This window comes from Chlamydotis macqueenii, chromosome 5, assembly GCF_036417535.1.
Source record: "Chlamydotis macqueenii isolate bChlMac1 chromosome 5, bChlMac1.mat, whole genome shotgun sequence".
Taxonomy (NCBI): Eukaryota; Metazoa; Chordata; class Aves; order Otidiformes; family Otididae; genus Chlamydotis; species Chlamydotis macqueenii.
The window spans coordinates 9,761,324-9,776,399 of NC_141560.1; the positions used below are offsets into that span (position 1 = coordinate 9,761,324).

The 15,076-nt window shown below is 40.8% G+C and overlaps 1 protein-coding gene across 1 annotated transcript in view; it reads left to right on the forward strand.

Annotated features, from left to right (window-relative positions):
- AHNAK2 (AHNAK nucleoprotein 2) overlaps positions 1–15,076 on the forward strand; it is a 58,733-nt gene that overhangs the window by 17,284 nt on the left and 26,373 nt on the right. Inside the window, exons 2-6 of the mRNA XM_010130284.2 lie at positions 9,996–10,072; positions 10,855–10,944; positions 12,834–12,890; positions 13,493–13,634; positions 14,386–14,567. Coding sequence (XP_010128586.2) covers positions 13,499–13,634; positions 14,386–14,567 — 318 coding nt within the window. The 5' untranslated portion in view covers positions 9,996–10,072; positions 10,855–10,944; positions 12,834–12,890; positions 13,493–13,498. The remainder of the gene's footprint in view (positions 1–9,995; positions 10,073–10,854; positions 10,945–12,833; positions 12,891–13,492; positions 13,635–14,385; positions 14,568–15,076) is intronic.

Below are 15,076 nucleotides of genomic sequence, written 5' to 3' on the forward strand. Positions count from 1 at the left end.
TGCAATTGGCACCCACCTGCCTCCGCTTCTAGGCAAGTGATGGTAAGAACGGAGCTCACAGCTATCTAACAGGGAGGACAGTAGGAATCAAGTGCCCCTCACTCTGAGACAAGGGCAGCTTTGAGTTCACTTTCAAAGACTAGTTTGTTATATAGGGGAAGGCCTTTCTTTGGAGTGAAAAAAGCTGCAACATGCCTAATCAATATATTGGATAACCAAATAACTGCAAAGTAGTTCCTACTAGGGCTTCTGAAGCTGGTAAGCAAGTGAGAGCACTTCGCCTGCAACATGCCCCTGAAGACCTTCTTAAAATCCAGACCATCCAGATGGACAGTGACACCCCAGGAGATTTTAGCTGGGTATCCACGCAACTATTTACAACACTGGTAGAGACTCAATTGCAAGTAAAAGCAGTATATCCTAAGAGAGAAAATTGTTGAGAGTCCCAGGAGATAAAGCTGTTAAGGATCACAGTGGATTAGACGAGTCTTAATTGCTTTATTTGGCTCTGAATCTCTAACTCGCTTTTGCGCTGTTCAAAAGAGTGGTAAGCAATTTTTGTTCAGTCCAGGACCTAGGACACATGTAATAACAATTACTAAAAAGTGAGTCCCTGCTCTTACTGACTTTGTGAGAATAGAAAATAGGAAAAAGATCATAATTGGTAATTATCAGAGAGGGTCCTAGTGTCACACCATCATCACAATAATTACACACCAGATCACTGTGGGAATTCTTGCAGGAAGTAAAACACATGTTGGAAACCCATTCCGTCACGTAAAACCTGAGAGAGAGGAAAATTCCTGCCTAAAACAAGCAAACACACAGACACAGGGCAGGACATTGCACCAACCTTTCAGGCAGTTGTTAGGCTACAACTACAGAGACGGTGCAGAACTTGTACTTCTGAGACAGAACCATTGGGTAGGGGTAAACAGCACTGAGCTTCTGGTCATCTGGTGGGTGCTATGACCATTTCTGCAGCTGCCTTTTTCACCCTGCCACTTGCAGCTGTATTTCAGCTAGAAAGAGGAGAGATGGACCAGGAGAGACAAATTCAGGTATCGACCACTGCCACCTGCTTTTGCTGTCTCCTTTGGACATCATTCTAACCATGTTCTCACAAGAAAATTTGGTTGAAAGCTTGTTTTCAAACATTGTGTTACTCCTATGAAACATTATTCTTTTTTTTTTTAGTAATGAGTGAAATATCAGACTAATAAAATATTTTAGTAAATATTTTATTCTTGTACTGGAAAAGTTACGTGGATCTGGCCAAATTACATTTCCTGTATAGCCAAGTAACCAAAAAATGGTGATATCTGGATGAAACTCATTAACCCAGGATCTAGGAAATTTCAATATGACAATTAAAACAAAAAAAAAAAGTTCCTTGTATTTTTCATGTTTAAATATAACTCAAGCTGAGAAAGTCTGTGCAGAGCCTCACCAGAGTGATTTATTCTCATGCTCTGAAATGTCTTATGGATTCTATTAAGTTTATCTTTACCATCAGAGGAAAGTTGGACCACTGTGAAAATAAAGAGCTCCTTTCTGATCGGTCTCATTAAAGGTTTTGCTCCTCTTGTGAAGCATAAGCAGGCATGCTTTTAATAGTTTTAAATCTGCGGGCAGAGCTTATCAATAAACACACACTCATGGGAAAGCCACTCACTCTCCTTTTCATCTGGGGGCTGGTAGTTTCTCTTTTTATGGTAGTGTTTATATCTGTTCTTAGTTGCCAGTGCTCTTCGACATCTTCCCTGATATTAGTCAACCTGTAGAAAATGCTCTATAAAATCCTGCAGAGCTCAGTATGATCTGTAAGAAACATTAATTCCCTAGACACGTACTTGGATGTACTTTGCAGAGCAGAGTACCATTCCTTTTGATAAAAGCAGGAGCTATCTTCATGAACAAGTCTCCGGCCGAGCGAGGAGACTGATGATTGTAACATACATAATTTTCTGTTTTCGGAAGGTTTTGAGATGAGATGATTTGAAGGCTTTTAATGAAGTACTCTAACTGCCGACAAGGGCAGCTTAACATACCAAGGCATTGAATTAAAACATCTTGTTCATGCCTTGAATGGAAGGAAGCTATTCACACGTTGGCTATTTGGGAGTAGCTGCTCCTCTAGCTCTGCTGTGCTACAAGCCCCTGCTTTCGGCTCCAACGTCTGAGCTACATTCATCACAGCACAAGTATGCAGCTCCGTGACAGAGTGCAGCCAGGGGGGCACTGCCAAACCCAAAGCAAAACAAAGGAAGGAGTACAGCTCAATCACAGGCCTAGCTGGTTCTGATAGCATCCTGCAGATAATAAGGCCTGTTAAAGCCCTTTAGCAGCAAAATCTTTATCTTCATTCCACAGACTAGTCCTTTGTCTTCATCCCACAGAAATAGCTAGGGAGACCAGAATTTCAGGGCTGGGTGGGGAGGGTCCCACTCCCAGCACAGCACAGAGGGGAAACACTAAAGGGGAGGTGCTATTCCTCACTTTATCGCTTTTTCTGAGGCAGAACGGCTGCTTTTTCCACTGTGGCAATAGTTCATCTCAGAGCTGACAAACTGGTTCGTTTAGGTGGAGCTCCTGGGTGTCCCCACTGCCTCACTGGCAGTGGCTCAAGTGAAGTAACATTACATTCCTGCAATGGAGGGCTGGGAGAGGCAGCCTCCTCCGTGACATTGTGCCCGCATCTCCCCATTGCCATGTGTCCTGCCCGGATAGAGTGACAGCCGCTGCATTCCCGCTGCGGTCCTGCCGTGCTCCACAGCCCTGCCCAGCAGTTGTTGTAACTCAGTCTGTGGGATCTTGCAGGACAATGGAATGAATCCAGGTCTCTGGAATGTGCTAGGAAATCTCTGTAGAAGATGAACCTCTTGATTTTTTTGCTGAGGGTTTTCCCCAGCATAGTTGGAGCTGCTTACTGGGAATGCCATGGGCCTGCTGGAGATGATGGTCAAGCCTACATAGACTGTGCAAGAGCCTATGCCATGGGCTGTGCTTTAAACTTCATGGCAGCTTCCTCAAGGAACACAGTGCATGCATAAAATAATTTATTTGCAGTCACTTTCAGATTCTTATATTTGCCAGCTGATGCTCACAGGATCGTTTCCCTCACGGCCAGCTTGCTTGGAAGGACTTGACTCCTCCACCAAACTGCCTGGGACAATTTGGGTGGTGAGGATGATTGCTCTAAACTGCTACAGCCAAGCCCCTCACACTGAGCAGCCCTGCTACAGTCATGTGTTCCCAGTTCTTGTTCATGGTCTTTACAGTAAGCGTGGCATGTACATTTAGGGAAATACACAGCAGAACACAAGGTATGGTGTTAGAGCTGATGCTCTTTGCTTTGTAGCCTAAGGACAGCAGTTCTGGACAACAAATCTGCCATGGTTTGTTTGTTTTTAACAACAGGCCTTGAAGTATTACGGTATTGCTAGCCTTTTAGTCCTTTTTAACATAGCATTAGGTCACCACGTCCATTTGTAACTCAAGCTGAAGAAAAAAACTCAAGGGGAAACAAAGATAAATAGTGAAACATTTCAGGCCACTGCTGATGCTAAGTAACTAATTTTGTGCTTGTACATATCATTTGCACAACATTTTTAGCTCAGGGATTAGCAAATCCTGGCTCACCAAGCCAACTGATGCAGAACACAATGATCTGCTTGTGGCTTCAGAGATCTTTAGCATAGCTGATTTTGGAAAGTGGTGAAAATAGTTCTTTTAAGTGCCAAAAATTCATGCTCATATTGAGAAAATGGTAGCTGAGATGGAAGAGTGATCCTTTTGCTGTCATTGTAACTTTGTCTGTAAGGGCTTTAAAAAAAAAAAATCTGATTTAGGCCATGTTTCAGTCATGGGAGCTTTAAGGAAACCAAACCAAGAATGGAATAGCTTATTTGCTTGATGACACTGCTTAGTTGATGTGACATTTTAATTAGCTGATTGATCTACATTTATTCATCAGTCTCTAGTCTTCTGGGATATCCTGGGAAACTCAAGGAACCCACAGCAAGGTGCATTAATTTAATAACTCATCAAAATAATAGACAGGGGATTGAGATGGGTACAAAAAAAAGAAGCAGACAGGGAAAATGAAGCACTGATGTTGCCAAAAAAAAGTAAAATGTTTGAATTCCTGTCTTTTTGCCCATAACCTTGAAGTGAAAAATTTCTCTTAGTAAACTAAAGTCAGGTGAACTTATCTATCTGAAAAAGCACTCTTGAGAGGCCAAGGTGAATGCCAAGCATGTGCATAGTGTTCCTCTTACCAAGTGCTTTCCTGAACTAAGACCCACAATTTAAAACATTCTAACTATTCTAAATATTCCCTATTTCAAATATGAGAAGTGAATCAGAAGGGGCTGCGGGGCTTTGCACCAGCACTGCTCAGGCAGCTGTGAGAGCTCTGAGGGAAGAGAAGGAATCCCAGTAATTGTGATACCTGCAAGAGAGGGAGAACAAGCTGTGGGGGAAAAAAAAAATCAGGCACTCTAAGAAAGGGGTTTAATTTTTAACATAGGAGGAATTGTGGAGCAGTGCATTAGTAGTGACTAGCCGTGCATACATGAGAAGTACCAGGCCCATGACAGGGTGGCTGAGGGCGCAGGGACAGACGGATCAGCAGGTACAGGGAGTGATGGCTGCAGGAAGAGGGGTCTGACAGAGGAGCCAACTGAAGCTATCCATGACAGCAGCGATGCAGAACCGTGTTTACAATGAGACATAAGCACATGAGGGAGCACTGTGAAAATTGCTGACTACATGTACGAATTCTTTCCTGGGTCAAACACAGTGCCAACAATGTCAATGATATAAAATTATTATTTTTGTCATTTGTCTTGCAATTATTCGCTCCTCCTTCTCATTATGAATAATACAAAACAGGTTATGTGCCCACACTGTGCTTTGCACTGTCAGAAGAGACCTGATCTAAAGATGTCCCAGCCTTGCTCACATGTCAAGACACAAATCTTCTGACTGACTGTGGACCCAAAAGCCATTCATTTCCACAATACTGCACAAACAGGACTGTTTGTGTCTTAAGAAACGGTAACTGCCTAAGAAATCATAACTGGCAAACACCAAAATCCTAGTAAAGAAAAGGCATAGGTTGTGACCTTCATATATTAACAAATAATAATAAATGAGTGAGCAAAGCATACAAGTCTTCACCTGTGGGCAGATGTTTACCACAGATCAGGTTTCTGCCTGTTAAGAGAAACTATTTTTGAAGTTAGATAATCCATGCTAGTCAGTACATACCAAGAAAGAACCTCTTCTCCTGGTAAAGATGTTACTTGGGAATGACCAATATTTAAACTGCATCTTTTTGAGAAATATGTGCATTGCAACCATTGCTACTCTTGTCACTTTTAACTGATCTACATTAAATTCCCAGGGGAAAAAAACCACAACAACAGCATTTTAGTTCTCTTTGACAAAAACCGGAACAAAATAAAATAAAATGAAACAAAACAAAGCCACTTTTAGCAGGAAAGATAATTCCTAAGAAGCTGATGCAAGGAAATGTTTTATGATTAAATATAAGAGCAGATTACTTAAATTCATTACATTTATATGCAAACATAACTTCAGTACAAAATCTTAAAAAGCAGAAAGCCCAAATCTAAGAATTGCAGAGAAAGGGATATAACTTGAAAGCAAAGAAGCAAGGAATATCAGTAAAGAATATTACTTTTTTTCTTTTTTTTTTTAACATCACCTCTGGTATTCTCATTTGCTGTTTTATTTGATTTTAAAGTATACAGATTATGGTAATTTTGTATGCCAGTGTCCCAATTAAAACTAAGTTTCTCTTCAGTTTATACAATACATTAAAGCACAATTGAGTTTAGTTCAATGGCACTGTCATACTTGAAATTATAATCAATTTCAATGTCTCAAATGTGGTTTTGGGGACTGTAACCCACCAAATGTGAATACTGAAAAAAAATTATCGGATTTTACGTTTTTGTGGTTTTACTCAAAACAGTCCAGCTGGGTTGCTAGATTAAAGATAAAATAATTATTTTAATTGCATTTTAAAAAGCAAATACACTTTTCAGTCATATGATATGGAAATGTTCCAGCCTATATAACTCCTACTGCCTACTTTCAAAAAATTCCCTTGTTCTGAAGTCAGTTCAGTGGCTATTAGAAGTAGTCACTGATGTAAATTCCATCTTGTTTATGAAAACTTTTTGAACAAAGCATTGATTGTCCAGGGTTTATAAAAAAAAAAAGTTAAAACCTATAAAATGTTGGCATCACTGCTATTTGGGGCATGAAAATGACATGCATATAAATCATAGTTTATTGGCACAGTCTTTTGTAAACAGAAAGAAGGCTTTGCTGAAAATGGAATTCATCGATGTACTGTAATTCCTTACTTTTACAGATTTGTTTTTAAAGTATTCCGAACTGGGAAAAAATCTGAAACAAATCTTAGTCTACAGTAGGAATCAAGGGCACAGGAAGTCTTTTATGAGACAGGTTAGTTATGGTAAACAGGCAGAGTAGGTTGAGTTTGGGGAAATCAGGGTGGATGGAAAGGCCTCGGCATGAAGCTTTGGGAGGGAAGGTCATTTGTGTAGCTGATGTCCTTCCATGCAATCTCAGCCACGTCTCTATACGAGCCCTAGGGACAGTAATGTGTTGCTCCATTTTGTAGGAAAGAATCCTACTATCACCATGTAGGAGAGGTAACAGTTTACTGAAGGCTTTCACAGGAGGACTCTGTCCCTCCCTACTCATCGTGAGGTGGGTGAAAGAGGCCTTTTATGCTGACAGATTTTCCTCTTAACAGCAGGGGATTTTTCTGGTGACATTTTGGCAAACCTTGATCAGCAGCCCCTCTAGCAAGGACAAGGAGAGCAATAACCTGCCAATACTTGGCCAAGCATGTGAAACCACCCTTGTGCCTCATACACCACTGTTTTGCTTGATCAACAGCTAGTGAAAAATAAGAAACTTCTCTCCAGGCTCAGATGAGATGTCATCCAGGCCAGGTCTATGTTTCTACATCCACTCTGAACAAGAATTGGCAGTATAATTTGTTGCTTTAAAATGGCACCCTGATGAGAAATAAGTGTTCAGGTCTCACTGTGGAAAGTGATCTAATTCTCTTGGATTTTATGAGTAACCTGGTCTTAGCAACAGGAAGATTTTGAAGGTGTTGGTCACCCAATCATACTAAGAATCCTTTGTTTAAAACGTCTGTTTTAAAAGTTTCACCTGTGTTAGAACCTTCAGGACAGCTGCAGTACAGTAGACTCAAAGGATATGCCCCACTGGATGGTGAAAAATCAATGGCACAGACCATACAGGATCATTCAAGCCCCGAGAACGGGGCACTCCATACTTGCGTTGCTTCCGTTCTAAGCAAATAAAATGTCACTGAAGTTACACCAGAATAAAAAACGAGAAATAGAGTGAATCAGCCCAAGAATTCTCCCAGATAATTCTTTCCTTTTTCTTTTCCAGTAGCAAAATTATTGGCAGCCACCAGGGATCAATGCTATACTTAGCCTTGAAGTGCCGCACTGAAGAGCAAACTCTCTAGCAATCCAAGCAATGTTCTGTTAAGTCATTCTACTGGACTGCAGAGCTTGTGGGTGGGATTCTCCCAAGTGAAAAATATGGCAATGCTAAAGACTAACTCTTTACTATTTCTTGGAATTTTAGTAACAGCCATAAAATTCACTGTTGGCACCAGAATCTTTAGAAACATTAAGCAAATGAAACAATCAAGCCTCAGTCCTGCATCATGATGCTTGTTAAAATACATGTGGTGAAGAGCTTCATGAACGGATTCCAGAATTTTCAAGCAGAAATGCCTAAAATCAGGTTCATAAATCCACATCTAATTTTTTAACAAGGTTATGTTCCTTTTCCAATTTTTTTTTTAGTTTCTGAAAATTGCAAATGCTAGAGTTTTGGGGGGAAAAAAAATCAAGCCAATTTATACAGGTCTTTAATCTGAATTAGAGTCTTCATTAAGCCCATTTTCTAGAATTGTCCATTGTAGGCATCAGGATTAGTTCTGTGAAGGCTAAAGGAGGCATGGTCTGGCAGTCCTGAGTGTTCTGAGTTGATCCTAGTTTTCTGGAGCTAAAAAAACACAGGAGGGCTGATTAAGATGATGTAAATATGGCTAATGAGGATGCCTTCTGTTCTATCATGTTTGTAAACTTGGCCCAATGGGATATTCCCGCTGGAAGCACACTATTACCGTTCATCTTGACAACGTGGTCCATCATTGATCATGTTGCATAACTCTTTCAAAATCCTGCCTGTACATCTTCAATGAAGTCAAGAAAAAATAAATGAAGGAGTTCAGAAAACTAAGAAGAAAGGCTAGCAAAGTCACAGCCGTTTTAACAAGAGCTTGATGACTTGTCTAAGTTAGACTGCATACATGCATAAGTCATGCCATCTTGTCTGCACACACAGCATGTAATATCCACATCCAGAAATGTTGTGTTCCAGCCCAAAGATTCTTCATTTAAAGTAGACAATTAATAAGTTGCACAGTTCTGCTTGCGGTTGTCTTCTCTAGTGTTTGACCATATTTTTAAGCCAGAGGATCTGATTAGGAGAGCCAAAACTATGTATTCTAATGGCAGCTTCAGAACTGGGTGTAAGAGCGCTAGACAGCCTGATGGCTTGAAAAAAAATGGAGCATGGAGACAGGAAAGAGACACAGCTATCAGGACAAGGACTCATGCATGTGTTAGAAAAGCCTGTGCATCTGGGAATGTGTAATTTAGCCACACTGTCCTCTACTGGCTAAGCCCAGATCGCTGAAAAGCATGATGTATTCATGGTGTTTTCATTCTTCGGTGCCCAGTTTAAGGCATTTCAACAAAATCATACTTTCAAACAGCCCAGCTGCTTCACCTCCTCTCTCTCTGCCCTCAATACTTTTGAAAACCAAGAAAGCAGAGTCTTTATGACTCATCAGTGCTTCATGATGTTTACCCTCTGGCTCATGTCTTAAGACTTCTATCAGAAGCAAGGAAAAGTTTCGTGATGGGGAATTTCAATCAATTTAATTTGCTGCCAATTCTTGAACTTTTAATTACTGATTCTGATATTTATAAAAAAATAAAACTGCTTGGGAAAAACACCTCAGCTTCCTTCTGCACACCTCTCCTTCCCTTTTTCCAGTCTCCAATCCTGTCACTGTGGGCCACACTTAGTCCCTCTGGGGAGGTGAGAGTTGGTGAAGGAGACGGGAGTCAGCAGATAGTGGCTGCTTTTCTTTTTCCACTTCTTGCCTCATACTCAGTTGCCCCAGGGTGGATTCCTCCACCAGTCACCAATCCGTTAGAGTTGAGCCTTCTACTCTCTACCCCTGCTCAGGCAGCGTTTCTTCCTCTGGCCCCTGCTTGAGATTCTATTTTGCTCCAGCATTTCTCCTGCTCTGCCACCTCTCCTCTCCCCTCCTGCTCAAGTGTGGTCTTCTCTGTCTTTTTTCTCCTCCTCTAGTGGTGTTGTCTCTTTTTCTCAGCGTTTACCACTCTTTCTTAAGCACATTTTCACAGAGGTGCAAGAATCAGCTCTCATCGTTTCAGCATTGCAGGTGGAACTGGCTGCAAGCAGCTGCCTCTGGCACAGGGTGACCTGTGACCTCCTCCCGCAGAGACCACCCTACAGCCACACTGCTGCCAAAACCTTGCGAGTTCTGCCCAATACACACCTCAAGCCCCCCATAGCAATTAAAAAAAAAAAAATCTGGCCAAATTCTAGTTCTACATTTTCTTCAATCTGGGGATTTTTTTCCTTCACAAAAGCCTGGATATGAATATTTCTGGGTGTCTTTGGAAAGATCAGCCTGATGAGATCTGAGATAAGGAATCTAAATGAAAGCAGGCTGGTGCACGTCACCTGGGCATGCTGCTCCAGCAAGCTTCAGCTTGCAAGCTGACTTCTCTGTGCTCTGCATGGCTCCCACACGCCAACAATTTATATGCTGCTTGCAGGTTCTGGACGACAGCTGAGACCAGCCGAGCCTCCAGGAGATGCTGATGCGGATGCGGATGCAGAGGATGAAGATTCTGTGAGTTTTTTTAGAGCTGGGTTTTTTTTTTGGGATGGGGGTTTGGCAGTTACCTTACTAAAATCGGATCTTAAATATTTTGTTTATAGTTGGATCTTGTCCCCATTAAAAATATTGTATCTCTGCTTGGGATTCTCCTGCCAGCTCAAAAGTCCGAATGATGATTCAATATAAAGTAATCTGCTCTTTCCCATGATTCACCAGCGTAAGTTTTATATCAAGACTTAGCAAACTATTACATGGCTGTTGACTACAGTAACTTTTCTTTAAAGCTTTAGCTGGTTTAGGTTCCCTGTCCTTTCACTCCAGAAGGAAGCATGCCAAGTGCTTGTCAGCAGAAATTCCTGCTGGGACTCTTCCTTGGTTTGCTTGGTTATAGAGGGCAATAAAGTTTGAAGCCACAGGATGCGAAGGTTAGGTGTGCAAATAAAGCAGGGGAGGGAATTTATTGCCTTTTTCAGTTATTACTAATTGATCTGTCAGTATTTTCAGTCTGTTTAGCCCATAGATGCATATGTTACACAAAGAAAATAAAAATCAGCATACCATTGGTTTTGTCTCTCAGGAGTCCGTCCTTTGTGTTCTTGAGTAACATCTTTTGATGAGAATTGTATTTGTTCTTGACCTAAGGAAAGAGTTATTGGTTATTGTACATCTGCCATTACTAATAAAAGATTTGTACACAGAAGGAGACTATGCCTAACTAGAAAGACTCTCCTAAACCAATTGGTCACTGTTTAATGGTGGATGTTCCTTTCCCATCACTCATTTCTTTTCCACAGGTTAATGAAGTGGCAGTAGAAGACATTCGTCCAAGGCCACAAGGATCCTCTCCAGTTTATGAATATCCCATAGAAGAAGAATATTTAAAGGCAAGACACTGATTTTGCATGCAGGCGACTTGGCTTTACCAAGTTGATTCAAGAGGCTACAACTAGCCAAGACTCATGTCGTGTAACAGGATGTTGTTGCAGCCATATTGTCTTCGTGTCCACACCAAAATCAGAGCTATGTTCATTGATGGGTTTATATTGTACTAGACTTCTTGTTGGACATGTTCTTGTTTCTTGGCAAAAAAAAAAACCCGCATTTGATTCCATTCCTTAAGGGACCTGGGGCAGAGAGTGTCAAGAAATCACAGTGCTTTTCCTTGAATCTAACTAATAAGTATTTCAAAATTAATGGTACCTCTTGGTTACTCAGAGTTAAAGATTGAATCAGTACAGTCATGTTAAGATAAGTAGGCAACAGTTTGAAATTCATGCTGAAGTCAAATAAATGAAAAGGATATATGTTTGCAAAGGTGAAAGCATGAGAAATGTGCTACCTGAGTAACACACAGAAAAGATCCTGAAGTCTTTATACAATTAGTCTCTGGTGTTCATTTAATGCAAGTTTTGGTACAATGTAGGGAGACCTCGACATCTAATTTACTACTGAGTATAATATAGTTAAATCATTCACATATTGTACTTTGCACTTGTAGATCCCAATTTTGCTGTGTTGCCATTAAGGTCAACCTCAGCTCTTTCGTCTAAACCAGTGTTGTAGTTTAGCCTCAAGACGAGGCTACGCAGTGTCTCACTCACTCACTCCCCTCACCCTCCGAGGGAACAGGGGGGAGATAATACAACAAAAAAGCTCGAGGTTTGAGGTAAGGACAGGGAGAGATCAGTCAAGTTACCATTATGGGCAAAACAGACTCAACTTGGGGAAAACCATTTCAATTTATTAACAATAAAACCAAAGCAGGATAATGAAAGAGATAAAAACAACCTCCCCTCACCCCTCCCCTCTTCTGGGGCTTAACTTTATTCTGAATTATCTCCACCTCATTCCCTGCCCCGAGCAGCACAGGGGGGAAGAGGGAATGGGGGTTATGGTCAGTTCATCACTTGTCGCTTTATGCTGCTCCTTCCTCCTTGGGGAAGAACTCACATTCCTCTCCTGCTCCATCGTGGGGTCTCTCCCACGGGCTGCAGTCCTATGTGAAACTGCTCCGGCGTGGGTCATCTCTTCCACGGGGTGTAGTCCTTCCAGAACGACTGTCCCAGCGTGAGCCCTCCATGGGCCACAGCCTCCTTCAGGCACCTGCCTGCCCCGGCGTGGGGTCCTCCCCAGGCTGCAGGTGGATCTCTGCTCCTCCATGGACCTCCATGGGCTGCAGCGGTACAACCTGCTCCACCATGGTCATCACCACAGGCTGCAGGGGAATCTTGGCCAGAAGCAGCCACTGCTCCCTCTCCTTCTTCTCTGACCTTGGTCTCTACAGCCGTTGCTCTCACAAAAATTTATTCACAACAGGCAGGCAGACACCTCTCAGGTTCGCTTCACATCTCCTCTCCTCTCCACTTCTTGCAGCCAGGCCGGGCTGAGTTGGGCCCAGTCAGCTGCCCAACAGGAGGCCAGAGGGTGAGGCCTGCAAGGCCCACAAGGCTCACGCCTCCCACTCTCTGCCTGTGTTTCTGCTTCTTCTCTTTCTTTTTTTTTATTTTCCCCTTCTTCAATACGTTATCACAGAGGCATTATCACTGCCACCAATTGCCTCAGCCTTGGCCAGTAGCAGGTCAGCCCTAGGCCTGGCCAGGTCCACCGGACAAAGGGGAAACTTCTATCAGTTTCTCACAGAAGCTGCCCATGTAGCCCCCCCCTCGCTACACAAAACCAGCACAACCAGGGATTTTAACTGATGTAGGACTTTTGTTGTACTTTACAACAGCGTGACTTCTGCACACTAAATAATTGCAAATTATTTTTTCAGCTTCAAGAAGAAAACAAAAAATATTCTACAGACAAATCAAAACAGAGTCATCCACAGGTCGGTCTAAAAGCGCTTTCTAGTTTTAGGCATGTGGCTTGCGTAATAGTAAAGTCTGTTCCAACACACAGGCATGGATGGGTGGACAGAGGGAAAGACAAATGGGCAAAGAATCGCTTTAGACTTGTTTCGACCAGGAACTTCACAAATTGCCTAGTTGTGGCACAAGCATGAACAATTATTTGTCCTATTTGGGGTACTTCCATAATTCTTTTTAGCGTTCTTTAGCTTTCTCTGGTTTGAGTACAGTACAGCATTAGCTCTTCGTCTGACTTTTCTGGCCCATTGACTCTAATTCAGGTGCTTAACATCTTCACAGAAAAGACAATATTTCAGCCCTAAAAGATTCCATATGTTTCACCTTTTACAATTACAACCTATTTTCCCTGTGGCCCTGATCCAGCATAACCCTGACACGTGCTTAATTCTATTTTAGAACAGTATCAAACCCACCATGAACAAGTACATTCTGTATTTTAGATAATCTTTCTTGAGCTACTGAAAACATACCTAAGGAGACTCAATTTTTAATTGTAGAATAATGTAGAACACTTTGATACAATGAATAAAAATTATAAATTCACATCTTTTTCTATATCTAGGAGACAATGGAAGTGACCCTGAAAACAGAAGTGGAAGCTGGTGCTAGTGGTTTTAGTGTGACAGGTGGAGGAAATGAAGGAATATTTATTAAAAAAGTACTTAAGGAATCTCCTGCTTCAAAAATATTTAGTCTAAGAGAAGGTACAGTCTGATTTTCCATTTTGTTTTAGTTTTTTTAATATCTTAAAATAATCATCATTTATGTAGCTGTGTGTGCATATAGATACCTACCTGATCTGTCATCTTGTAGAAATAGTAGATCCCAAACCAGCTGATGTTATGTGTGAGCTTAACCTTTCCATATAAATAATTTCAAAGATCAGCTTCTTAAACATTAATGAAATGTGATTTTTTTTTTATATGCCATTAAGAAAAAAAATCTATTTTTTCACTGCAACAGTGAAAAAGATACATAGAAAGTAGTCTAAACACAGCTAAAATGAAAAAAATCCAACTCATTTATTAAGAACTTGCCTTTGATTCTTTCACAAAAGAGTATGTCACAAAATGACAATAAATAATTATTTAAACAAGAACAAAAGTTCGAAGTCTAAAAAATGTAAGAAGAAACTTTGTTACTGTGAGGGTGGTCGGACACTGGAACAGATTTTCCAGAGAGATTGTGGAGTCACCATCCTGGAAATCTTCAAAACCTGACTGCACACAGTCCTGAGCAACTGGCTGTAGCTCACCCTTCCCTGAGAAGGGCAGTTGTACTACATGATCTCCAGAGGTCCTTAACTATTCTGTGATTCTATTATGTGAACATCATTTTATATTTTAAATAAATGGGATGTGATAACTGTTTTTTTTTTTAATGAGCATTCAACAAAATTTGAAAAACTGGAAGAAACTGCAAACTAATTAAAATCGTGTCTGGTTCCACTTGCAGGTGATCAGCTTCTAAGTGCTACAATATTTTTTGATAATATCAAATATGAAGATGCACTCAAGATTCTCCAATATTCCGAGCCATACAGAGTCCAATTCAGCCTCAAAAGAAAAATTGCTGGGAAAGAAGAGCTAGAGCACATTCACTCTGCAACTCAGTACAAAAAGGAAAGATTAAGCCAGGTAGTTATTTGATTCGTTTACAAAGTGTCGATAACACTGTAGTAATGTGCTGTGTGGAAATAGATCAGAAAATACACACTTGTGTCTTCTTAAAACTTAAGCATGTGTTTAAACTTACTAGTATGAATATTCATGAGAAGAAAAAAAATCTCAAACAATATTTTCAGCTTTATAAATATCCTGGGCAAGACTATAGATTTTGGACAAAGCCACAATCTTGCATTGGGATAGAAAAACATTCTTCTCTAATGAGTCAGCACTTTTTTGTTGTTAAGTTCCACTGATTCAACAGGCTCAGATAAGATCTGAGAGATCAGATACTGAATAGTATTTTCCAGAATGTGAAATATCAGTAAATATTTTTCTCCAAAGCTCATCAATTACATTTTCTCTTTAAAATATGTGTTTAATCACTGATACCTCCATAGACATGATCTGCTCATAGGCCTCCATCACCTTCAAAATGATTTTTCTCTTCATATACATATATATAAATATTATATATGTAT